The sequence below is a fragment of the Bufo bufo genome, chromosome 5, assembly GCF_905171765.1.
Source record: "Bufo bufo chromosome 5, aBufBuf1.1, whole genome shotgun sequence".
NCBI classification, from domain to species: Eukaryota; Metazoa; Chordata; class Amphibia; order Anura; family Bufonidae; genus Bufo; species Bufo bufo.
In genome coordinates, this window is record NC_053393.1 from 123,192,113 (window position 1) to 123,219,494 (window position 27,382).

The 27,382-nt window shown below is 44.1% G+C and overlaps 1 protein-coding gene across 3 annotated transcripts in view; it reads right to left on the bottom strand.

Moving 5' to 3' along the window:
• Positions 1-27,382, bottom strand: part of CHD7 (chromodomain helicase DNA binding protein 7) — a 123,579-nt gene that overhangs the window by 17,716 nt on the left and 78,481 nt on the right. For all 3 annotated transcript variants that reach the window (XM_040431353.1, XM_040431352.1, XM_040431351.1), the window contains 15 exons: positions 26,131-26,186; positions 24,914-25,028; positions 17,635-17,718; positions 15,952-16,089; positions 15,730-15,851; positions 13,819-14,062; positions 12,501-12,677; positions 10,248-10,391; positions 9,887-10,148; positions 4,361-4,571; positions 3,680-3,875; positions 1,574-1,741; positions 1,114-1,293; positions 291-401; positions 4-209 (listed from right to left, as the gene is read on the bottom strand). In XM_040431353.1, the coding sequence (XP_040287287.1) occupies positions 4-209; positions 291-401; positions 1,114-1,293; positions 1,574-1,741; positions 3,680-3,875; positions 4,361-4,571; positions 9,887-10,148; positions 10,248-10,391; positions 12,501-12,677; positions 13,819-14,062; positions 15,730-15,851; positions 15,952-16,089; positions 17,635-17,718; positions 24,914-25,028; positions 26,131-26,186 (2,414 nt within the window). The remainder of the gene's footprint in view (positions 1-3; positions 210-290; positions 402-1,113; positions 1,294-1,573; positions 1,742-3,679; positions 3,876-4,360; positions 4,572-9,886; positions 10,149-10,247; positions 10,392-12,500; positions 12,678-13,818; positions 14,063-15,729; positions 15,852-15,951; positions 16,090-17,634; positions 17,719-24,913; positions 25,029-26,130; positions 26,187-27,382) is intronic.

Below are 27,382 nucleotides of genomic sequence, written 5' to 3' on the forward strand. Positions count from 1 at the left end.
TACCCATAGACCAGCAGATTCTTCTCAACCCTGAAGCATTCACTTCTTGCATAGCCATGAGACTTGTCCTGAGGCCTACGTGGTTTGATGTTGGGCTTGTCCTCAGAATCACTCTCCAAGTCAGAAAATTCCATGAGTTCATCTTCTTTTACTGCACTGTAAAGCCTGGTTTGTTTCCTTACACGTGGAGTATCAATTACCAGAGTGTTCTGCAAGGCAATTGAGAGCACAAATGAGGCATTTCGACCCATCATGTACTCTTTACACTAATGAACGTTGAAGACACTTACCCTTCCATTTAATACATCAAGATCGAGCTCTGCTTTCTTGGCCCATTTCTGCCAGAAATTAGGATCATCCAAAGATATATCTGTCCTGTTTCCAGAGGCAACAAAACTGGCCTGATAAAAAAATGTGAAAACAGTTAGGGTACTTTCATACCTGCGGCAGAGGATTCCGGCAGGCAGTTCCGTCACCGTAACTGCCTGCCGGATCCGTCAAAACGTATACAAACTGATGGCATTTGTCAGACGGATCAGGATCCTGATCAGTCTGACAAATGCATTGAAATGCCGGATCAGTCTCTCCGGTGTCACCTGGAAAAACGGATCAGGCGTTTATTTTTTTCCACATTTTTTGTGGTCTGAGCATGCGCAGACCGCAAAAACTGATCCGTTTTGCCGGAACACTCGGGGCCAGATCCGGCATTAATGCATTTCAATGGGAAAAAATGCCGGGCAAGTGTTCCGGAATTTTGGATGGAGATAAAACCGTAGCATGCTGCGGTATTATCTCCGTCCTGAAAAGTTAAAAAGACTGAACTGAAGGCATCCTGATGCATCCTGAACTAATTGCTCTCCATTCAGAATGCATTAGGATAAAACTGATCAGTTCTTTTCCGGTATTGAGCCCCTAGGACGGAACTCAATGCCGAAAAAGAATAACGCTAGTGTGAAAGTAGCCTTAATATAACATACTAGATTACTGATATAAAACCAGCCTATAACAAAACGCAAACTAAAGCTCATTTACTATACAAGCACGGATGACCTACATGGGCTGGGGCACCAGTCATGTGAAGATAACCTCAGCCCATCTGAAAGGATAGCATACCTTTGCAAACGTTGAGCCCTTTCCTTCAGACTCTATAGTGATGGTGTGAGTTCTTCTGGAAAGAATTTGATCAATATCCTCTTCACAGAACTTGGAGCCTTCATCTTCTTCATCCATCAGTGCGCCATATGCCCCTTTCCGTAGTAGGTCTTCTATTTCCTTCTTAGAAAGCTGTTGTACCTGCAGGTAACGAGGAAACATTTAGTTATGCTCCATATGCAAACATGTTCATTTGGTATGCCCTGTGCATCTCATGTAGACAATTAGCAAACTATTTCATGACGGTGGAGGTTTCTTCTTTTTGTCTAGCCATTACCAGTTACTCTGCAGACAGGAATCTTTGTATTTTATAGAGACGCTTCTCAGCTCCTCACAGGTTGATCAAATCTCAAACGGCACAAAATACACATTCAAATTAAAAATAGTCAAACGGGACCCAGAAAAAGGACAGTAGACTTACCCCGTTTGTTGCGTTTTCCCTTCCGCTCATTGACTGCAACACAGCCTTGTCCAAGCCAAGTTTAAGACTGGCCTTATCAAACATTTCACGTTCATAGGAATTCCTTGTGATCAGCCGGTAAATTTTCACTGATTTACTCTGCCCAATGCGGTGGCAACGTGCCTGTGCCTACAGAAATGTACCAATAAAACAAAGTCACGATCTCTGGAAATTATTTATGAGGCTCCACAGCATTGTTCAAAGCATGTCATAGTCATTATTCGTGTCAACCTTAGGCCTCCACATAACAGACACAATAGGCCAACACTGCAGTATTGACTGTATGTTTCAGAACATTTTTTTTTCTTTTTTTGCACCCGAAAAATCTTAAGTGTTAAAATGTCTAATAGTTTGAGAACTACGGAATTCGAACACTTTTATCCTTTCTTCTCAAATTGGTTTGTCTTCGGGTCTGTTCACTTTTGCGTTCAGAGCCTCCATTGTGCTGCTGCCCTTTCTAATATTTTCGGCAGCAAGAATAACCCAATAAGCAACGACATTTGTGCCATCAGAAATCCAGGAACCTGACAGACCCTATTTAAGTCAAAGGTGTCCATTGGGATTTGGCAGTATTGTTTCAAAATGGATCCTGCATAACATAGAAACATAGAATGTGTCGGCAGATAAGAACCATTTGGCCCATCTAGTCTGCCCAATATACTGAATACTATAACTTTCATGGCTTTGTTATAAACAGTGGTCATAGCGCCTGAGGGCCCGTTCAACACAGCAGATTGACCAATTTGGACGCTGCGGCCCTGGCGTGGCTTAGCTGCATTGAATGGAGCTATATCACGAGTGGACACCCACCGCAGCTCCAAGTGGAGGCTGTCTGCACACCATGCTAAGAAGGGACATGTCCCTTCTTGGCATGATTGCAGCTTTGAATTGCTGGTCCACGAACACACCACACGACTACCAACAGAATTTTGGCCCTAAGGCCCCTTTCACACGGGCGAGTATTCCGCGCGGATGCGATGCGTGAGGTGAACGCATTGCACCCGCACTGAATACCGACCCATTCATTTCTATGGGGCTGTTCACATGAGCGGTGATTTTCACGCATCACTTGTGCGCTGCGTGAAAATCGCAGCATGCTCTATATTCTGCGTATTTCACGCAACGCAGGCCCCATAGAAGAGAATGGAGTTGTGTGAAAATCGCTAGCATCCGCAAGCAAGTGCGGATGCGGTGCGATTTTCACGCATGGTTGCTAGGTGACAGTCTGTTTACTGTATTATTTTCCCTTATAACATGGTTATAAGGGAAAATAGCAGCATTCTGAATTCAGAAAGCTTAGTACAATAGCGCTGGAGGGGTTAAAAAAATAAATAAAAATTAACTCACCTTCTCCTCTTGTTCGCGTAGTTCCCGGTCTCTTCTTTACTTCTTTAATGATGAACTACCGGCTAGGACCTGTGGCGACGTCAGATCACATGCTCCAATCACATGGTCCATCACCGTGGTGATGGACCATGTGATTGGAGCATGTGATCTGACATCACCAAAGGTCCTTTAGCCCACAGCTCATCATTAAAGAAGTAAAGAAGAGACCGGGAACTACGCAAACAAGAGGAGAAGGGGAGTTAATTTTTTTTTTAACCCTCAATTGATCACCTACTAAGCATTCTGTATTCAGAATGCTATTATTTTCCCTTATAACCATGTTATAAGGGAAAATAATAACATCTACACAACACCGATCCCAAGCCCGTGAAGTTCGGGTACCAAACATGCGTGATTTTTCTCACGCGAGTGCAAAACGCATTACAATGTTTTGCACTCGCGCGGAAAAAACACGGGTGTTCCTGCAACACACCCGGACATTTTCCCGCAACGCCCGTGTGAAAGAGGCCTAACAGTTCAAAACAGGGGAGCATTCTTTAGTGTTCTTTAGGCAAAAACTTAACTTGATATATGATAGTCAAGATCTACATGTCAAGGAATATACATCCAGAACACTTGTCCATGCTTGAGATCATCAACCAAATCTCTCGCAGACACAAAGAAAATACATCTTCAAAACTTCAAAAAGGAAACTAGTAATACAGAAGAAACCACTCTTACCTGAAGGTCATTCTGGGGGTTCCAGTCAGAATCAAAGATAATGCAAGTATCAGCAGCAGTTAAATTAATGCCCAGACCTCCTGCCCTCGTACACAGCAGGAACACAAACCTATCAGAGTCAGGCTTGGAGAACCTGTCAATAGCAGCCTGGCGCAGGTTGCCTCTCACTCTGCCATCAATTCTCTCATAGGGGTATCTGGAAAAAAAAAAGAAAGGGTTATCATCAAGACCAGTTCTTCAATTTACTCTATTTACTTAAAACAACCGCCAGCTGCATCCTCCTCGAAAAAGGTTGATGTATTTCAACGGCAAACTTGTGAACGGAATTGAAATGAGGCCTGCTGCTTGCCTGCCTCGTGGCTGCCTGCTCGGCGGCGCGGGGGTCAGTCTAGCCCCGCTGCTACAAGTCACGTTTGCCATTCAGAATGAATCTGGGCCTGCTCTGGGAATTCAGTCTCGATCAATAAATGTCGGTGATATGAAACAGACAGTAAATGCAGTTTGCTTTTCATTTTAAAGCCATATGGCTCAGTCTACTTCCTAATCCCAGGCACTAGTAGAGCGATACAACGTGGAGGCGACAGCCATGAGAGCAACCACAGACAGACATCGCAAACTTTCTCTGAGACAAATCTGCAAACAGACCACGCACTTCATCTTTCCGCTTGCACGAATATTCACCTGCGTTGGATGAGGTAGTCTTCCAGAATGTCCAAGCAACGCACCATCTGGGAGAAGATGAGCACCCTGTGGCCACCAGCCTTCAGTTTTGGCAGCAGCTTGTCAATCAGAACTAGTTTGCCAGCGGCCTGGATCATAGCCTGGAGCGGAAAATCTGGAAGGTCACCACTGTGTGCTTCTCTAAACTCTTCCAAAATTTTCTCTTCAGCACCTGTGAAGATGTAGAGACTAAAGGTAAATGGGAGCGCGGGATGTGCAGAACCTCAGCAAAAGTGGAAATGATAATATATCCCAGAGAACGGCAGGACATCTATTTGCATTTAGAAAGAAAACGGTTAACAGCAGAATAAATTAGAGAAGACCTGTCACCACTTCTGATGAGTCTGTTTTAGTAAATACCTGTACTCTCCGTATTAAAAAAAAGTTGCTGCAGAATTGTTATTTTATACTATTCCTCTGTAATTCCTCTTAGAAAATTGTGAATACATCTACAAGTGGGCATTACCATTCCCCTTGTCAGAGGGGGGGAGGGGGGGGTGTCCCTAGACAATCTGAAACAGGCAACATTGATTGGACAGTGTCACAGTGTGAAGGGACCCCCCCAAACTGGTGATGCCTACTGTCGTCCTTTCATGTATTTATACATTTCTAGGAGGAATAACTGTACAACACAAGGCTATAAGAAAAGATGCTCCAGAACGCTTCTTTCATGGTGAATGGAATGAGACTTCGTCACCACGACGGCTGACAAGTCTCGTTATCAATAAAATATTGTGGTCTCCCCGTATAGTCTGATATGGTCACTGTTGTGCCAACATCAGAATACTTAGCATGCAAACATCTCAAACAGCGGAAACACAAAGAGGTACATGTTAAATAGGGATGCCAATTAAGTCCCATGGAGTGAACTCGAGGGAGATCTGTGGTCTTGAATTTACTACAGCTGGTAACCTATAAAGGGAATGAGCCACCTGAAAATGACCTATTGTTTAAAACTACGTTTTCCTGTAAAAAAAATATATATTTTTTAAGAATTTTGAATTGAAGGGCTTCTGTCACCCCACTAAACATTATTATTTTTTTTTGGTTACTTATAATGCGATTTATGCATACATACTGTAATTAATCCATTTCGTTCAGCAGATTCTGTTAAAAACTTACTTTTAAAATATGCAAATTACCTTGCTACCAGCAAGTAGGGCGGCTACTTTCTGGTAGCAGCCGCATCCTTCTATCCTAAAGACGCCCCCTCCTCATGCTGATTGACAGGGCCAGCGGACGGGATCTTTCTCTGCTGGCCCTGTTTGCATTCAAAATCTGGCGCCTGCGCCGTACCTGTCTTCAGTCGGCGCAGGCGCACTGAGAGGAGGACGCTCGCTCGGTCGCTCCTTCCTCAATGCGCCTGCGCCGGGTGTAGATGTGACGTCATCGGCGCAGGCGCATTGAGGATGGAGCGACCGAGCGAGCGTCCTCCTCTCAGTACGCCTGCGCCGACTGAAGACAGGTACGGCGCAGGCGCCAGATTTTAAATGCAAACAGGGCCAGCAGAGAAAGATCCCGTCCGCTGGCCCTGTCAATCAGCATGCGGAGGGGGCGTCTTTAGGATAGAAGGATGCGGCTGCTACCAGAAAGTAGCCGCCCTACTTGCTGGTAGCAAGGTAATTTGCATATTTTAAAAGTAAGTTTTTAACAGAATCTGCTGAACGAAAATGATTAATTACAGTATGTATGCAAAAATCGCATTATAGGCATTATAAGTAACCAAAAAAACAAAAACTGTTTAGTGGGGTGACAGAAGCCCTTTAAGTGATTTCTAATTTTCCATGTCTATCTTTTAAAAATCCTGCAATATCAGCACTGATCACTAAGGCTAATAATAGATGTGGCTTCTTTGTCTATACAGATCATTTTTCAACAGTCATCTCATTATCATCACAGGTAAGATTACAATGACAGACATCACACACACACACACATATATATATATATATATATATATTTTTTTTTTTTATTATTATTTTTTTTTAGGGCTCATGCACACAACCACATGCATTTTGTGGTTTGCAAAAAAAGGATGACATCCGTGTGCATTTCGTATGTTGCAGAATGGAGCAGCCGGATCCTAATATACCCGCACTATCCTTGTCCGTGATACGAACAATAATAGGACATGTTCTACCCCTTTGCGGAACGGACATACGGAAACAGAATGCACACAGAGTAACTTCCGTTTTTTTTTGCGGACCCATTGAAATGAATAGTTCCGCATAAAGTCTGCAAAAAAAACAGAAAGGACACGGAAAGAAAATACGATCGTGTACATGAGGAGAGGGAGAGAGAGAGGGAGAGGGATATAACCCAGGATCCACCATTCACAATAGGTGATATCACAGCTTATCTTCTCCCTCCTGACCTCTGCACAGGTCACCTGCCTAGAAAACTCTCCCACGGAAGTTTACGCGTCTTCTCCAGCCTACTGTGTCTACGGCCCATGGTATCTCTAAATACTGTTAACACCACCTCAGGCAAGATGGCCGCCCCCATATTCATGTTCAGAAAACAGAATTTAAAAAATATATAAAAATTATCAGAAAATAAAATCCGATTGGAAAAAAAGATTGCGTGTCGCTATATTTAAAAAATTACAGGCGAAAAATTCCCTTTAAGATACGTAGAAATCGTGTCGATCCGTTAACTCTTCCATGGCATCATACACAGCTCAGCCCACAGAAAAATCCTGATAAAGCAAGCGCACTCTATGAATGCTAATTGATTGATGACTCTGGAAACAGGATGTGACGAGAATTATTTGGCCATCCGTCTGACAAACGAGAGACACTGCTATAAAGGCAAGCCATATCATAAATGGGCTCACGGTCCAAGGGGAGAAAATGCAAGCGGGGCCTGGAGGAAATGGCGAGCCAGCAAAGCTCCAAACACACGGCACATGCAGCTCCTGACTGAGTCAGCAGCAAGGGGCCCGGGGCAGACTGCCCAGGATAAAATCCGCCCCCACGAGTGACAGCCCTGTCGAAAAATGTTATTGTGAGTGAGAGTCATCGCCTAAGGGAAAAGGAAATAGGGGGCTGGAGGACGCTGCACATCAATCACCGCAGGTTACCAGGTTGTAATTAAATATAATTTGCAAACAGTTTCACGAGGGGGTTAGGTGAAAATGCAGATGCGCTCTCAAAGAGACAGAAGGCGACATTTCCCCACCTCTCGGCAAAAGGTTCTTTGCAATCTATTGAAACATCCCAGCATGCACAACACACTGCATACATCTACAGTAAAGCAAAAAATAAAATAAAATAAAAAATACAAAACGTATAAGGGTCCATTCACACGTCCGTGGTGCATCCGCAATACACCCGGCCGGTACCCCGATAGAAATGCTTATTCTTGTCCGCAATTGCGAACAAGAATAGGACATGCTCTGTTTTTTTTCCGGAGCTGCAGACTGGAAGATAGGGGCCGCGCTCCGGAAACATAGTGTGCTCTCCGCATCCATTCCGTCCCCATAGAGAATGAATGGGTCCGCCCCCGTTTCGCAATTTTGCGGACCCATTTGCGGACGTGTGAAAGGAGCCTAAAGCACATGCCTTCCATAGGTTATACATATAAACCATGATTACATTTGGGAAATTAGTAAATAAACTATGTTGGTCCGTCGTAGAGTTACTTCTACATAAAAAGATTCAATACTTCTCATTATTTTACTTTTCTTCCTTTCAAAGGAAGTTCCTGGTGCAATGAGTTTCCAGCAGTGGGTGAACGCTGGGATCGCTATGTCAAGTAAGGGGATATTTGGTTATACACTGCTAAGGAGCATCGCAACGTCTTTGTATATAAGGGTACGTTCACACAGAAGAAATTTCACTTAGAACTCGGCACCTGTTACTTCCAATAGGAATCTATGTTCACGGCATTGAGTTTACCCACATGTGGATCAGCCCCACTGTATACTGCTAATCCGTGTGCTGACCCACAGCAGTGCAAACTCCGCAGAAATCTAGGGCCTGCCTCATATTTCTGCCACCGATTCCATGTCGGCCATGTGAACACACCCTAAGGCCTCATTCACATTTCTGCGTCCATTTGATGTCCACGGAAAAATCTGTCCATGTTTCATCTGTGAACAGTCCATGTTTGTCTGGTTTTTGCCCTCCATGTGCCACGGACTCTGTTCAGCTGAAAATTTATTTCCAGAGCATCTCCCAAATGCGGGTGCCATCCGTGTTGTGACAGTGTTTTTTCACGGATCCATAGGCTTCTATGGGCGTGTTTGGTCTGCATCCCAGACTGAAGCAATGCTCGTCTCAGTGATTTTTTTTTTCACTGACACACGGTCAGTGGAAAACTACTGATGTCTCAACAAGAACATTAAGATCAATGGGTTCTGTGAAAAACGGAAATGTGAACAAGGCCCAAATAGGAATCCATAAGATACTATTCACACTACATATCGGTAGGTTTTGCTTCACCAAGAACAGGTAATGCTGTGCCTGTGCCGAGGATGTGAAGATCTGCATCCTTCTTGTGCATCAAAGTCAAACGCTGCCATTACAGTGACGCTTAGTCAGCAAAAGCTGGAATTAATGAGCCCATCTACAACCTTATTCACCTTACATTAGCAAGAGGGGAAGAAAAGTAACTGGCAAAGAAACAAGACTTAAAACTCATTGGTTGTAAACAGTAATCTGGGGGGTTTGTAACTATCAACCAGAGAGAAATAATAATCAGTGGGGTCGTCTCACAAATCAAGTGAACGATGATCCATCCATTACTTGGACAGCTTAAGTCTGCCAAGCCACCGTTTGTTAGCAGCTAGCAATTCTGACTCATAGGAGGAGTCCTAAGAGAGGGTCCCCCTAATAGGTCATTTGGGGCCACGTCTTTAATAAATTGCTGCTTGGACAAGAACAGAACATCAAAAATATTCCTGCATAATCCACAGTTCACTGGAAACCACCATAAAACACAACTTATCAACATGAGGCTTCTTAGGCTACTTTCACACTAGCGGTTTGGCTTTCCGTTTGGGAGATCCGTTCAGGGCTCTCAAAAGCGGCCCAAAACGGATCAGTTTTGGCCTAATGCATTCGGAATGGAAAAGGATCCGCTCAGAATGCATCAGTTTGCCTCCGTTCAGTCTCCATTCCGCTCTAGAGGCGGACACCAAAACACCGCCTGCAGCGTTTTGTTGTCCACCCGACGAAGCGGAGCCAAACGGATCCGTCCTGACACACAGTGTAAGTCAATGGGGACGGATCAGTTTTCTCTGACAATAGAAAACAGATCCGTCCCCATTGACTTTCAAAGGTGTTTAAGACGGATTAGTCATGGCTATAAAAAGACATAATACAACCGGATCCGTTCATGACGGATGCATGCGGTTGTATTATTGTAACGGAAGCGTTTTTGCAGATCCATAACGGATCCGAAAAAAACGCTAGTGTGAAAATAGCCTTAGCCAACAACCGACCACCACGAATCGATGGCACCTACAGTTCACCAGCCACTCACCATTAATAAGGTAGGGATGGTTGCAGCATTTTCTCAACTCCATCATAGTGTTTAGAAGATTGGGAACATTTGCATGTCCACCACCACCTCCTTTGGAGAGGAAGGTAAAGTTTTTCTCCAGGATGGCTCTGTAATATTTCTTCTGAATGTTTGTCAGCTCTACTTCTATGATAGTTTCTTCCTTAGGGGCCAAGTTCTTCTCCACATCTTCTTTGAGACGTCTTAACATCATTGGTTTCAAGATAGCTTGAAGTTTTTGTACCTAACGACATGAGAAAGTTAAATAATTAGTCATTTTCATGAACGTAATCCAGAAGTGCTTGCCTTAGGAAATGCCAAAACTGGCTGCCTTGTCTCGTACCTGTTCTTCGGTTTTCAGATCGCCAAACTCTTGCATGAAGTTGCTCTCTGAAGGGAAGCGTTCTGGTTCTAGGAAATTCAGCAGGCTGAAAAGCTCCTCCACAGTGTTTTGCAAAGGGGTCCCTGTTAGCAGCACTTTGTGTTCCTGAAAGCACAGTGAGGGATGGATGAGGGTGAGAGGAAAGGCAGATACTTCAAGGTAAAGACATTTATGGTATGTTCACATGGTTAAAATCTGCCACTGATGCAGCAGCAGAAAACAGGCATTTTTTCACAGCGAAATCCACATTCAAAACTCAGTTTCCTCACTGACTTTAAAGGGGTTGTCGCACCTCCAACATTGGTGGCATATCAGTAGGATATGCCTCCAATGTGGTCCCACACCTTCTCTACAACAGGGCACCCACAGTAAAAGGAAAACGCACCGCGCATACACAATGGCCCTTTATTCTTTTCCATAGGAGCGCTGAAAATAGCAGAGATGCACACTTGGCTATTTTCGGAAGTTCCACAGACGTGAATGGAGAGCACACCGAGCAAGCGGCGTCACTACCCGATTCACTTCTACAGAACTGACGAAAATAACAGAGCCAGCACTCGGCTATTTTCAGCTCCCCCATAGAAATGAATGAAGGGCTGCTGCGCATGCGCGGTGTGCTCCTGTTCACTTTGTGAGCTCCATCCTAGAGATAAGTCCCACCACTGGGACCTGCCCCTATATGACATTGGTAGCATACCCTACCGATATGCCACCAAATTTTAGGAGGTGAGACAATTCCTTAAATGTTACAAACTCCAAACTCTTGTGCACAGTGTGTAAAAATGTCAGAATTTTTTTTTTCAGTAGCAGATTTGAAAAACCACTTGAGAGGTGAGACGTTACTACTTAGAAGCAAATTTTAAAATTGTGGATTTCACAGAAGTCAATGGGGATGCAGAGAAACCTCCACCAAAAACTCTTAAAACAACCACTAAATTACAAATCTGCCCTCAAAAACAACCTGTTTTCAGCGACTGATTTTTGTGCCGTGGACATACCCCTAAAGGGGTTTTCTGGATTCAGGGCCGATCTTGGTAACACGCCGCTCTTTATTTGTAGCCTACGAGCATTTCCTTGATCTGATGCTCCCCCCTTTCGTCACGTTGCAATCACACAGCGCAAGGATGTGTTTTCACTGTGCTAGTCACGTACTGGGGTTCTCCTCACTATGGTAAGCAGAGACTTCTGCCCAGCACTGAGCTTTGTGCCGTCACCAGCACAGATGGGTGTTCTCTAGCGCTGCTGGAGGCTACTCTGCATAGTACCCGCCTCCAAAAGAGCCTTCTGCAGCGTTAGAGAACACCCATCTGTGTCGGTGACGTCACCGGGCTCAGTGCTGGATGGAAGTCTCGGCTTACCATAGCCCGGTATGTCACCAGCACAGTGTAAACACATCCTTACGGTGCGCGATTGCAGCGTGCCAAGGGGGAGCATCGGAGCAAGGAAATGCTCGTATGCTCCACTCACATGTAGACTAGAAATAAAGAGCAGTATATTACCAAGATCTGCCCTGAACCCGGAAAAACCCTTTAGTGGGCTTCACTACCGCACAAAACACGACTATCAGTCTCAGTTTAGAGGTGGGTAATACAAAAAAAGTCGAGATAAAACGGATGCAAAGATAATAACAGCATAGCATGCCTTGGTTTATTACCCAGCTGTAGGTAAATATGAAGGGGGTGCATTAAAGGTTATTGCTGCAAGCCCATCATACAAGGAACTGTCTAATGATGTTAGAATGGATCCAGAATTACACGCTGATCCCATAAATGTATGTTATATAGCCTTCAACTGAAAAAGGAAAACTAGATGTGGAAAACATGTTACTCGCCAGCTGGGAGGTGCACACTTTAATAGCTGGGCAGCCACAATCTACTTCTGTCTGCTATAACCCTCAATGCAGCCCCGAATCCAAATCCACAAATACATGGTAGGAAAAAGACATTTCTCCCAGTCTAATACTTCAAGAACAGATGCTAGTTAGAACTTTAGCTTCAGAGGCCGGCAGTGCTGATTCAGCAGCGACACGTGGCACCTCCTGTCACTTACAAGATGCGTTTGTATAAAGGGGGAGGCAGCAGAAACATCTACAGAGGCATTCCAAGGTGGACTAAGGAGTTACATGGCGCTATAGATAAGAAAATAGAACTATAGACATCAAGACATTGCAACACCGACCAAGGAGCAGCCACCATATCGGCGTGAGCGACTCACCAAATCCATCATCTTTAGCCCTTCCAAAAGCTTGCAGTTCCTGTTCTTCAGCCGATGAGCCTCGTCAATGACTACACAACGCCAGTGAATGTTTCTCAGCTCAGGGCAGTCGGTGAGAATCATTTCAAATGTAGTAATGATGGCATGGAACCGGTAGGCATTTTTTATTGCTCGTCCCTGGTTTCAGAAAGAGTGGGCAGAAGGAACAAAGTTCTATGAAGGTTCCTCACAATTATATATTTTACCAATACACTGCACAGAAATAATAAACACGTTGACAATGTCTTAAAAGGGGTTGTTGTGTCTTCCAGATTTTACATTATTATTATTTTTTTATAATAGGCAGCATTAACTGTGGATAAATCCACGCTCACCTGCTCCCTGCCACTCTGTTCTGGGTCTCTGGCTTTCCCCCAATTGTGGCACGTCCCCAAGCGGGACATCACTGCTGGGTCATGTTCCATCTGGGGACAGGTCAATGCTGAGGCCAATCATTGATTGCAGCAGCGCACGTGACCCCATCATCCATGCGGAAGTTAAAGGACATGGACCAAAAGTCCAGTGAAGAGAGTCTGACAGCCAAGGAGCAGGAATGGAGCAGCGGGGAACGGGTAACTATGGCTTTCTTCACAGGTACCGCTGGCAGGTCTACTCCTTTACAGCTGGTGCCCGACGATCTTGAATATAAGAATCATTTCTAAAGTATGGTTTCCAACCACCTGCAGTAAAATTAGATGCTGCAGATAAGCCAGCTTCAAGCAAATTGCTACTTTCCAGCTGCCATTAACTCTAAGCATCCAATAAAGAGCCCGAGCAAGGTGGCGGCTGTAGTTCGGGAACAGCTGGAATGTTAAACACGTGCCCATCAAGGACTACTAAGCAGAGACTACAGCAAGTGAGGAACGCTAAAAATACAAGCACATGTTCCTTGTAATAAATCAGCCCTTCTAAAAATATACAAGGCCAAGGCATTCATTTACTACAGCAAGGACCTTGTTCCTACTTCTTTCTGGGGAACCAATTGTGGCTCTTTTCACCACAGCTCTCCCCGTTGTCTAGGGAGCAGTATAATCTACTCTCGAGGTTGCATCTCTTATGGCTTTCATCCATCGTTATGTAGACTTGCACAGACAAAACCAGTTGATCGGAACACAATTTAAACCATTATCCATGTCCTTTCAACTTTCTGTAGAAGAGTGGAACCATGTATGGGGTTACATTGTACAAAAAGGTGAAAGAAAACACAGGCCGACGTGAGCGATGAAAATCAACACCTTTTTAAATCAAATCTAAAAGAAAACGTGTGTTCGGGACCCACCTGTGCATCTTTAAAGTACATTTCATAGACTTGTATGGTTTTCCTGCTTGCTTGGCTTCCATGATAAACAATCACATTCAGCTCTGTCCATGTGCGAAATTCTCTCTCCCAATTTGGGATCGTAGAGAGTGGAGCAATGACCAAGAATGGGCCGTGGATACCCTTTAAGTAGATCTCGTACAGGAAGGTGATCGACTGGATGGTTTTACCCAAGCCCATTTCATCAGCCAAGATGCAGTTCCGTCTGACGATAAGAAAGCAAAAATGAAATTGTACTAGGCGACAATGCGCATACAACACTTGCACATACCGCAAGTACATGAAGTGATGCACAGACTTGGGGTTGGGGGATTTATTGATCTAGATTGGCATTTCATTTGGAAGTTTTCATCTCCTTTGAGCTTGAGCGAGAGCCGCCAAATTTATTAAGGCCCTAAGCAGACAAGCGTTTGTCACGCTGCGAGTCCCCAGCGCAGCTCCCGGCCTGACCTCCCGGCACTGACGGGGGTCACATAGCATTATATTGATTTATGATGCTATGTAACCCTTACAGTTCTGGAATTTATTAGATGACACTGACATAACGCTGCCAGTGTTATCCAATACATTCCCGAACCGTAAGGGTTACATAGCATCATAAATCAATATAATGCTAGGTGACCCTGTCAGTGCTGGGAGGTCAGGCCGGGAGCTGCGCTGTGGACTCGCAGCGTGACAAACGCTCGTCTGCAAGGGGCCTAAGAAGAGCAGACCTCGTCATAAATTATAAGCTGGACCGCGGGAGGCTATGCCCTTCCTGCTAGCCCCTGCCAACTGTAAAGAAAAGTGCCAAGTGTTGCATAAAACCCCCAAAAGTTGCACCGCAAATGGTGTTTGCGCAAAAATTGGCTAATTTGTCGTGCCACCTTTTTGGCACACTGGGGTTCATAAATTGTATGGCAGCAAATTCTGATCACATGTCAAGCCAAACCCATACAGTGAGGAACAGAGTAGTACTCTTTCATGTAGGCACCCCAGCTGTGGTAAAACTACGACTCCCAAGATGTACACACTTGCTTGGCTGTTCTCAGAACTTCATAGAAATGAATGGAGCATGCTGGGAGTTGTAGTTTTACAACAGTTGGAGTGCCGGAGGTTAGCAGTCACGTATTTAGGATATGCTGGAATCCAGTTCTACATAGCCTGCCACCCTCTGAGACAATTTTGGGCACAGTTTCCGTCGTAAACCATGCAAGGTTTGCGTTCGTATTGAAGGCATAAAATATTTCCGTTGCATGGGCTGGCCACCAAGTTTCAAGACTCCAGCTGTTGCTGAACCGGGTCTCCCATGATGCTCATCGCTGAAGCCAAAAGGGTTAAAGGCAAGGCACAGACCAGAAATATGTAAGAGCAAAGAAAGAGACCTGGTTCCAGGAACCAGTCATACCCCGCACGTATATTATGGCCCAGTTTATTACTGTACGGCGGCTAAACGTTGCTTCCAGCTTGGAAAGTATGCCTCATCTTTCAGCAGCTGGAGCGGAGTATAAGCAACGTATGAGTAAAAGCAGCGATGATGTAGTGTTGCTATGATTCAGTGTTTCTGTCCGCGGCAGAACATTCCCATCACGTGCCTGTTAACAGACTAGGAGATTCCCAAAGAAGCTGCTGATCAACATGACCCTAAAGATCCAGGCAGGGGTTAACCTCGCCATATATCGGAATAATGCAGCATCTAAACATTTTCCAGAGTGCCCGAGCCTGTAAAGGATCTGAGCGCAGTAAAATATGGTTTTCCACATTTTTTTTTTTATAGAGTATAAACCTTCGTCCTGAGATGCCAATAAAAATCTGCAAGGTTAAACTGTGCCATGAAACAAAGCCATTAAAGTTTAGTAAAGCTACCGCTAGGAGAGTGGGAAAAACACTTACGTGTTGTACCAATTGAACAGCAGCCAGTTCACTCCCTCCAACTGGTATTCCCTGAGACTGTTATTGTTTTTATACTCCCTGGAACTCTCCGATTTCTTCCACTCGTCGGCAGGAGGTCGCTCCTGTTTCAAAATGCAGTAAATCCCATTAGTGGTTTTCCGAAAGACCACATAACTGAGCTATTTTCAAATAAAAACACTGCTCGGCGGTGCCAATTCTTACCACGCGTTCGGTTTTTGGCTCCCTGCTCTGGAGTCTCTCGAATTCTTCAATCTTTGCTGGATCCAAGTCCTGCTTCAGCTCCCATGTACTGTCCTCGTAGGCAAGGGAACACCACTTCACCAGGTAATGAGTCATGGGCTTCGGGGGTGGGAAACAGGGGGATTGTTAGAATTTACGGGAAAAATAATAGACCGCTCTCTTCTTCTGGACAGCTCCATTTTCAAAAGGAGAAGTCCCTTTTTGATTATCCAGAGGAACCTTTATTCGGATTTCATCATTTGTCTCAATTATTTTTCCTATTGCCTTGGACCTTTTAGGATAACTTTAGAGCAGGGGTAGGCAACCTCCGGCACTCCAGCTGTTGTGAAACTACAACTCCCAGCATGCATTCTTGATCTTCTCCTCTCAGAACTCTCATAGAAATGAATGGAGCATGCTGGGAATTGTAGTCTCGGAACAGCTGGAGTGTCGCAGGTTGCTGATCCCTGCTCTAGAGGATTTCAGAATGTTCTCTTCAAACTGTGTAAAGTTCAATACCTTAGAGTAGGGATGCCCAACCTGCTGCCCTCCAGCTGTTGCAAAACTACAACTGCCAGCATGCCCTGACAGCCTACAGCTATCAGGGTATGTTGGGAGTTGTAGTTTTGCAACAGCTGGAGGGCCACAGGTTGGGCATGCCTGCCTTAGAGCTATAACCAATATGGCTGATACGATGGCAGACTGGGTCACAAATTGGCCTGCAAACCGATAGGACACAAGGGGACATTACCGACTGCAAATATCTGCTACGAGAGAATATAATCAGCACCAGCACAACCCTAAAGGGGAATGGGCCACCTGCAACTAAAACCAGATAGTGACACATTGCTTTCTTAAAAATCAGAAAATCAAAACAGATTAACTTCTATTTTCTGAACATAATTATGGGGGCGGCCATCTGGCCATACACAATAGTCAGGAGGGGACCTCATTTACTTCTATGGGAGAGTTTTCTAGACAAGCTCTGTAACCTGAACAGAGGTCATTGTACAGGGAGGGGCAGGAGCAGTGCTGGGACATGGTGGATTCTGAGTTACCTGTCATTCTAATCCTGCCTGTGATGGCAATCAAAGGACTACTGACAACTGATCTCTACAGAACAAAAGTTGCTGGCATATTATTAGGCTTAGGAGCCAATGCAATAACTGGATATTTTATATACATATGGCGACATGGAAATTTTGGGGGGGGGGGGATATAATCACCAAATTGTTAAAAAAATAAAATTGTGTAATATAAAACCTTGATTTAAACAAGCACACATTCCCTTGAAACCCCCCCCCTCTGTATTCTGTAACTGGTAGCAGAGGTCTAATACAATCCTGCTCTGAGGATATCCTACGGGGGAGATCAAAAAGGGTATAAAGTAGAACTGGCTTAGTTGCCCATAGCAACCAATCAGATTCGACCTTTCATTTTCCAAAGGAGCTGTGAAAAACAAAAGGCGGAATCTGATTGGTTGCTATGGGCGACTAAGCCAGTTCTACTTTAAACCCGTTTTGATAAATCTCCCCCCAAGTGTATGCGCTTATATTTCCTCATTTACACCAATAATGTGGTTATAAGATTTCAAGGAATATTTTAAAGTATATCTAGATCTTTAAAAAATAAAAATTTAAAAAAAGTCAACAAAAAAACACTTACCTCTCCCTTCTCATCTGTGCTGTTGGAGACGTCAAGTAGCCGATCAACTTCCACATAGTCCGGATTAAACAGATCATCTTCAATCTGTTGACAAACAGGAAAATCAGCGTCTTATTTCCAGGGCTCCTCAGGGAAAACCTCTCTCCACCAAGGACGCATTTGTGCCAATAGGGTCACAGAAACACGGAAATCCGACTCAACAGCCTCAAACATGCTAATTGAAATACTACAATTCTGCAGGATTGCTCCCCGTGAGGGTAAGAGACTCCTCAGACTTTGTTAACCGGGCCTCTTAATTACTGTGTGAAACCTTTTACAGCAGGAGAAAGTTGAAGAATATTTTAAATGAAGTGTGAAATTACAATTCACTAATGAGCAATCGAAAAGGGCTTATAGCTAACACCGTTTCTCGAAAACTACAGCTCGCAAGAGCGCCGCTTAAGTGCTAGTGTTAGGTTAACCCCTCTCCTGCCAGCTTAGAAAAAAATAAGACACTTGTCAGTGGGGGACGGATCCATTTTCTATTGTGTCAGAGAAAATGGATCAGTCCCCATTGACTTGCATTGTGGGTCATGACGGATCAGTCTTGCTCCGCATCCCAGGACAGAAAGCAAACCGCGGCATGCGGTATGAGAACGGAACAGAATGCATTTTGGAGCACTCCGTTCTGTTCAGTTACGTTTTGTCCCCATTGACAATGAAAGGGGACAAAACGGAAGGATTTTTTTCCAGTATTGAGACCTTATGACGGATCTCAATACCGGAAAATAGACAGGCTAGAGTGAAAGTAGCCTAATTTGACCGTCTTCAGTTATAAAACAATAACCCCACTAAAGCCCCTTTAAAGAGGATGCATCAGCTTGCTTAGGTCCGTTTTTGGAAATTCAGAATGAAACGATCATTCTGGAGCATCTTTTCCTAGAACGCTGCGCTGTGATGTTCCTGTTATTCCTCCTCGAAATGCATGTATAAATTGACCACCAGGCACCACCATACCGCCTTGTCAATAGGGTGCGTCCTCAAACACTTTGAGCACAGATGGGACAAGATCAGACTGTGCACCATTTATTTCATACATTTCCAGGAGGAATAATAGAGGAAAATCACAAGCTGGTGTTCTAAGAAAGGAAGCGAGTATTGTTTTAATAAATACTTGCAGGAACCATAAAACAACATGTCAGGAAAGCCAACAGGGCATCTTTAAATTTTCTGTAACTCTAGTAATAGAAGGCATTCATTATGGGCACAATCCCTTTAAAGGGCATCTGTCAGCAGATTTGTACCTATGACACCAGCTGATCCGTTACATGTGCACTTGGCAGCTGAAGGCATCTGTGTTGGTCCCATGTTCATATGTGTCCACATTGCTGAGAAAAATGATCTTTTAATATATGCAAATGAGTCTCTGGGAGCAACGGGGGCGTTGTCCTTAATCGTAGAGATTCTGTGCTCAGAAACTGCCATGCCCTCTCCGCTTTGATGGACAGGGTCAGGCAGTGCAAATGTGAATGTCAAAACGTAGACTGTAGCAGATGCAGAAAGAGCGGAGCCTCTAGGTGTAATGGCAACGCCCCTGTTGCTCCTAGGGGCTCATTTGCATATAATAAAACATTATATTTCTCAGCAGTGTGGACACATATGAACATGGGACCAACACAGATGCCTTCAGCTGCCAAGTCCACATACAGCAGGTCAGCCGGTGTCATAGGTACAAATCTGCTGACAGATGCCCTTTAAATACCTCCATCTCCACATCAAATATTCTTACATCTTAAATTTTGCTTAAAACTAGACAAGACAGCAAGATGAAACACCAAATTTATCACGTCGTCTCGCGCTGTGTGATGGTTTTGGCGCATCCTGCACCATGTTGGACACTTTTCACTTGGTTGTCTTCCTTCAGGCCAGTACTTTGCACCTAAAGTATGGTTACCGCCATTAATATGTCTGGAACATTTTAAGATTTGGCTTCGCCATTATCCCCTTTTCAAAACGGTTTCGCGAGGTGAAAAACATTTCTAAAACAAAGAACTTGGCACCCGGCATGTTTTTTTTTTTTTTTTTGGCCACACAATAAGCCAGAAGTATGGCACATTTTGCTTAATAAACCCACCAGGTCTTCATATGCACCTCCTATAAACACATTCTGGAGAAAAATATTAAAATCGTAAAAAAAAAAAAAAGATTATTTTTTAACAGCAGTTAATTCATTCAGGATAACAGACAGGCCTGAAGGCTTCTGACAGCATGGAAACTGCTGGGCTAATTTTAGATTTTTCTCCCGCAAAAAAAAACCCTTGTATTTTTAAAGGCCCGGCCTATTACATTACTAAACTTGAGTATTATACGTCTTGGGCAGACCAAGAGGGAAACATTGCAGACTTTCATCCGTCTGACCCTTGCTCTAGCTCTGCATACAGATCTAAGTGAAATTAAATTGGTGATCAGAAGCTTAGTCCCATGTGGGTAATTGTCCAAATCGGAGAAGGACAGCCACAATCCTCTGCATAATTAGCTCTTGGAGAGATATGACCAGAATATGCATGAGTGGCTCCAATTCACGCAGACACCCATATTAACCCTTATGCTCATCTAAGACTTGTCTGACAAATAAAAATTAATCATCAGTAATTGAGGGTGCACTATTAATTAATATTCTACAGATCAGTCATTTATTAGGTGCAAGGTTTTTAAATGGGGCTGTCCAAGTGTTGTATGCTCAAGACCTATCTCAGGATAGGTCATCAGCATCTGATTGGTGTAGGTCCCGGTTGTCGGACCCCCACCAATCAGCTGTTGGAAGAGGCTGCCGCATTTCGGCCTCCCCGCAGCTCACAGAGCCATCCACTGGATAGTGGCCATCCTTGAATGGGATCGAGCTGCGCCTAGGCCTAAGCGGCAATTGTCTTCACAGTAGGTCAAAATGGCCAAGATGGATTATACTGCCATGTCAAATTTCCAAGCTGGGTTCATACAATGCTAATACAGTGCAAATAATGCATCTACATTTCTACAGGTAATAAGTCCACACAGGACATATATACACTGCGTATATGTACGTGCAGCATATCCCAGTACCAGCAAAGCTGATGAGATTTAAAAAATCTCATCCACACACTGAAAAAAAAAAAAAAAGCCTAAAACGACCGGCGGTATGGATTTTAAATCTACAGCATGTCAATTTATGTTGTGGATATCCATTGAGGTTTGCTCCCTTTTGCAGTGCAGGGAGTGAAATCCGTGGCAAATCCACACCATGTGGTGGTAGACTCAAAGGGAATGTGTCATGAGAAAAAGACCTATTCTTTAAATCAGGGCTGTGGAGCTGGTGAGGCTAAATTCCTATAGTAAAATGATAACATTGGGCTTTTTTTTTTATTATCATGTAAGTAATCCGAATACTAAGAACATAACCCATATTTATTGGAATACAATTTGTGAAATTCCTGACATTCTCTAAATTCCTGTAAGTAAATATGCAATGCACTATGCATTTAATAACTGGAAAATACTGTTATATACTTAATAACTAAGAAATCTATGAATTTGTCCTCAGAGAAGGTTAGAAAACCTCTATATGCATGTTCTGGAAATGCAGAGAATCCTGTGCAAGTCTAAATGAGAATAAAAGAAAGTGGAGCTGCTATATTCGGTGTTGCCATAAAGGGATTGTCGGGGAATATACACTGCTCAAAAAAATAAAGGGAACACTTAAACAACACAATGTAACTCCAAGTGAATCACACTTCTGTGAAATCAAACTGTCCACTTAGGAAGCAACACTGAGTGACAATCAATTTCACATGCTGTTGTGCAAATGGGATAGACAACAGGTGGAAATTATAGGCAATTAGCAAGACACCCCCAATAAAGGAGTGGTTCTGCAGGTGGTGACCACAGACCACTTCTCAGTTCCTATGCTTCCTGGCTGATGTTTTGGTCACTTTTGAATGCTGGCAGTGCTTTAACTCTAGTGGTAGCATGAGACGGAGTCTACAACCCACACAAGTGGCTCAGGTAGTGCAGCTTATCCAGGATGGCACATCAATGCGAGCTGTGGCAAGAAGGTTTGCTGTGTCTGTCAGCGTAGTGTCCAGAGCATGGAGGCGCTACCAGGAGACAGGCCAGTACATCAGGAGACGTGGAGGAGGCCGTAGGAGGGCAACAACCCAGCAGCAGGACCGCTACCTCCGCCTTTGTGCAAGGAGGAACAGGAGGAGCACTGCCAGAGCCCTGCAAAATGACCTCCAGCAGGCCACAAATGTGCATGTGTCTGCTCAAATGGTCAGAAACAGACTCCATGAGGGTGATATGAGGGCCTGACGTCCACAGGTGGGGGTTGTGCTTACAGCCCAACACTGTGCAGGACGTTTGGCATTTGCCAGAGAACACCAAGATTGACAAATTCGCCACTGGCGCCCTGTGCTCTTCACAGATGAAAGCAGGTTCACACTGAGCACATGTGACAGACGTGACAGAGTCTTGAGACGCCGTGGAGAACATTCTGCTGCCTGCAACATCCTCCAGCATGACTGGTTTGGCATTGGGTCAGTAATGGTGTGGGGTGGCATTTCTTTGGAGGGCCTCACAGCCCTCCATGTGCTCGCCAGAGGTAGCCTGACTGCCATTAGGTACCGAGATGAGATCCTCAGACCCCTTGTGAGACCATATGCTGGTGCAGTTGGCCCTGGGTTCCTCCTAATGCAAGACAATGCTAGACCTCATGTGGCTGGAGTGTGTCAGCAGTTCCTGCAAGACGAAGGCATTGATGCTATGGACTGGCCCGCCCGTTCCCCAGACCTGAATCCAATTGAGCACATCTGGGACATCATGTCTCGCTCTATCCACTAACGTCATGTTGCACCACAGACTGTCCAGGAGTTGGCAGATGCTTTAATCCAGGTCTGGGAGGAGATCCCTCAGGAGACCGTCCGCCACCTCATCAGGAGCATGCACAGGCGTTGTAGGGAGGTCATACAGGCATGTGGAGGCCACACACACTACTGAGCCTCATTTTGACTTGTTTTAAGGACATTACATCAAAGTTGGATCAGCCTGTAGTGTGTTTTTCCACTTTAATTTTGAGTGTGACTCCAAATCCAGACCTCCATGGGTTTCAAATTTGATTTCCATTTTTTTATTTTTGTGTGATTTTGTTGTCAGCACATTCAACTATGTAAAGAACAAAGTATTTCAGAAGAATATTTAATTAATTCAGATCTAGGATGTGTTATTTTTGTGTTCCCTTTATTTTTTTGAGCAGTGTACTTTTCACAGGAGCCTGCGGCCTGGCTCCACTATGGAAACATTCGTACTTACCTGCTATCTGCTCCGGTCCTGCGCACTGGCTCCCGTGTGTTTATCTTCTGGTCCACAGCTTCTTTACTTCCTCTCTGGCATGATCATCAGCTCTGCTGCAGCCAATGACTGGTGTCCACGAGAGACATCACTGGTGAAGCCAGTTATTGGCAGCAGCGGAGCAGATGATGATGCCTGTGCCGGGAACTAATTAAACAAGCCAAGGATCGGAAGATGGATGCACGGGACCCTGCAAACAGGACCAGAGCAGCGGAAAGTAGGCAAGTATGGTACTTTCCATAGCAGAGGTAGGCGCCTGTGAAAAGCTACTTGTTCCTGGACAACCAGTTAATGCTGTCCTCCTGTTCTGACTATCAGTTCTGAGATGACTGCAGCTGGTGAACGTCCTCCTCTGAACTTCACTACTGAGCATGTGCATCATAGTGTCGGGAACTGTAACGAAGGGCCTTGAAAAAGCATGAATATACCTAGTATAACGGACAGGAAAGAACACAGGAGAGATGAGAACTGATCATAACTAGAACACCCTGCTTATTACTTTTTATAGTATAAGGACAGGAGGGAACACAGGAGAGGTAAGAACTGATTATCTATCACCACTAGAATACTCTGCTTATCACCATTTATACTATAAAAGGCAAGAGGTGAAAACTGATTTTCTATCACCACTAGAACATCCTGCTTATCACTGTTTATAGTATAAGGACAGGAGAGAACACAGGGAAAGTAAGAACTGATTTTCTATCAGCACTAGAACACTGTGCTTATCAACAATTTTTTTTTATAAATAAGGGCATAGAAAAAATATTTATGATGAAAATATCTAAATTTATATGAACATTAATAAATTATTTACACAATATTAAAGAGAGTCTGTCACCTACTTTACACATATTAAACTGTTATCACTGCCCTGCAGGGGACAAACCGTTAACAGATCGTACCACTGTTTCTTATTTCTGTGTATTTGATGTTGAATAAATGACATTTGAAGATGTATGCAAATGAGTTGCAAGTGCCCAGGGGCATTCCTCCCCGAATGCAAGTGCCCATGTCCTCCGGAGAATGCAGTTATCGCTCTCCCACCCCCATTTTTCACACTAAGCCAGCCCAGTGCCCTCATGTCACAGACTCGGCTCCCTGAAATCCTGTGCCAGCTCGCGTCACTGTCGGGCCCAGACATGCGCAGTCAGTTCACTGATGCAGCTGCCTAACGTGGACAGTGTACGGCGCATGCCTGGTCCCGACAGTGTAAATAGGTCATTTTCTGATGACACATTCCCTGATACCTAAAAAAGTAATAAAATAGTTCAGTTCTTCCTTAAACATTGCTGCAGACCTCACAAGAAACTCTTATCTCCCAAAGCCAGATCGAGAATCATGTCATTTTCCTCTGCCCATCAGTAACATTTGACAAGAAATGAGAGAAGACGTCTTAGACGCGTTTGGCCAGAGAACTTTCCAAAGAAACAGGCTAAACCCTTTAAGAAGGTGCGCTGGGAAATAATTCAGCCCTTAAGAGCACTGAAATCAAACAGGATCGATCAGACGAGCATTGATTTTCCTCAAAACATTCAGCGTAGACTGCAAATAAATAGGAATCTAATGCGGTAACGGCGGCTTCGTAAACACCTGCACATGGAAAATAATTACACAGAAGTCCCCCGTTATTCCTTAGGGCTGAGGTTCCGCTGTAAACCATTTACAAATTAGGTGAAACCGTCCACAATCTTTCTTGGGAAGGGGGGGGGGGGGGGGGGGGGGGAGCTGTCAATCAAGAGATGAGGACATCCCTCACTTATCCATGGGACACAAGTCACTATACACCGACAGGAAGCCAACCTTCTTCCTGTTTGTCACAAGGAAACCTCAAACGTGAGTGATGCAATCACACGAAGACACCAGCTCGTAAACAAGCGCATACATACATGTATGTACCGACACCAGCCGCGCCTCTTACCTCCGAGAGGAACTTGTTCTGGCATTGCTTGGATCGAAAACGCTTAATTTTCTGTTGAATCCTCTTGTCTTTCTCAAGCTCCTCCAAGGTGGCCCATTGGCAGTGCAAATATGAACTAAGGAAAGAAGATGAACGCGTGATGAACGTGGCCATGACACTACAGCTTTCACATAGCTAAGATCTGTGCTTGCAGTCAGTGAAAGAACATTCTTGTTTACATAAAAAATGACCTGTCGCCTCTCCTGACATTTATGTTTTTATAACTTACATTCCTCATCTAATAAGACTTTGATCATCTATTCTTATAAAATTGTTGTGCACTTCCTCTATTATGCCTACTAGAATTATATGAATAAAATGTCCAACTGGGCGTTACCAGTTGAGGGTGTGCCACTACGCAGTCTGACACTATTCAACCAGATTTGCAAGATGTGCAGCGACACACTCCCAACTGGTAAAATCCAGCTGGACCTTTATTGCAGGCAATTCTTTCATAACGGTCTTGTAGGAACAACAGATGAATGGCACAAAAAAGAATGGCCGAAACCATGCCCCGAAGGAATACAGACAATCTCTTATTCCATGACCACGATTATGGGGGTGGCCATCTTGCCTGAGCTGTTCTTCACAGCATTTAGAATGCATTAAGAGTACTGCTTTACAGCAGCTCCATGGTCCATAGACACAATGGTCAGGAGGGGACCTCAGTGACTTCTATGGGAGTGTGTTCTGGGCATGTTCTGTGACCCGTGCAGAGGTCAGGAGGGATCGTGTATGGTGGATCCTGTCTTATCTGTACACAGAGGTGATATCATTACAGGCAGGATTAGATTGACAGATAAGCAGATAACTGCAGTAAAGTGAAGTGATCTGTACAGAGCAAGAAGTGGGGCCTATTAGGCTTAGTGGCCAGTGCAAAAACCTCAGGATGTTATTTTTTTTTTTAAATAAATATAGATATGGACTTGGAAAATTGAAAATGACAAAATAAAAAGTTCTTTAAAATTATGTTAAACATAAAAACGCGATTTAAACAATAGGTCATTTTCTGATGACACATTCCCTTTGAATAAGTGTTTATTGTGTGTGAAACTTTTTAAAAAAATTATTTTTAGCCCAAAACGAGTGAAAGTCTTGACTTGAAACTTCCCTCCTTGAGATCTTGATTAACAAAAAAGAATAATAAAAGTACGAAGCAAACTGCAAAAAATACTTACAAGTTCTTATACTTCACGTAGAATTCTTCAACTTCTACTTCTTCCCCGGACTCCAGCTAGAAGAGGAGAAAAGCAGTGAATGACTGAAGGCACGGGAAGACTTGTAATGTGGAATGCAGGCAGCGAGTCCTAAGTCTGTCTGCCGGGATAAAAGTATTTGTAGTCATCTGGGCGGCAGACTCCGCACTCTGGGGTCTTACGCTCAGACACAGTAATGTTCATCACGTGGCGTATACAGGCCGGTCTGATATTACCCATTAAATCCTTAGGAATAAAAAGCAAATGTTTCGGAGGAAAAAAAACACAGCTGTCCAATTTCTGCATTGTCATATCTGAGACATGAATCATTTTTAACTCCTCCCTCACCACACGCCGTTTTCATTCACAACAGCCTGACCCTGTACCTGGCCGGCTGCCAAACCCACAGCGTTAAGTAGACGCCAAGCGTACCATTTTCTCAGGCAGCAGCCAATTAGCAACTGCACTCCCTAATGCCAAATGTATTATTTTTGGCTGGCTGAAGACGGTCCTACTGCATTTTTACAATTGGCTTCTACAGGGTGTGCGCTTGTGTGCTGAGAGGAAGCTAAACCACGGACTACAAAACGCTTGTGGTCGACAATTTATATTGCTTTCGTGTTCGCACTTAAGACATCAGCGAGTGCCTGATTGAGTCGGATTTGATACAAAGCTCTCGCCGCGGCGGTTAAGATACCAGTTAAGACATTCATTTAAGAGATGTTGAAGGACTGAGTCTGCACTTTCTCCGGAGCGGTTTTTAACTGGAGATGAATGAATCTGAAGGAAGCCAAAGTGTACGCAAGTAAGAAAATTCCTGGAAAGATGCTGTCAAGCCTGCGTACATTAGAAAGAGTCATGGCTCAGCAGCAAAACGAAACTGAATTTTACAGCGCATTCTCTCGACTGCTACAAAGGCAGCCCGTGAAAGACTAAAGAAATGGATAAGAAGGGATTTGCCGACTTCATTCAGTCCTGAACTCTATCAATAGTAAACCAAGCAATGGAGAAGATGACCTGCAAAGGACTATGTGCATAAATCTGCATATACACAACCCAACACTAAAAACACCCTTCATATTCCACCATAAATCCATTATTCTACCTACAGGGAAAAAAAAGAAACTGCAAAAAAGCAAACTCCAGTTAGGTCGAGTTCACATCACAGTTTTGTTTTCTGTTCTTCTGGTCAGAAGAACAGAAAAATGAAGAAAAAAAACGGATCTGTTATTTT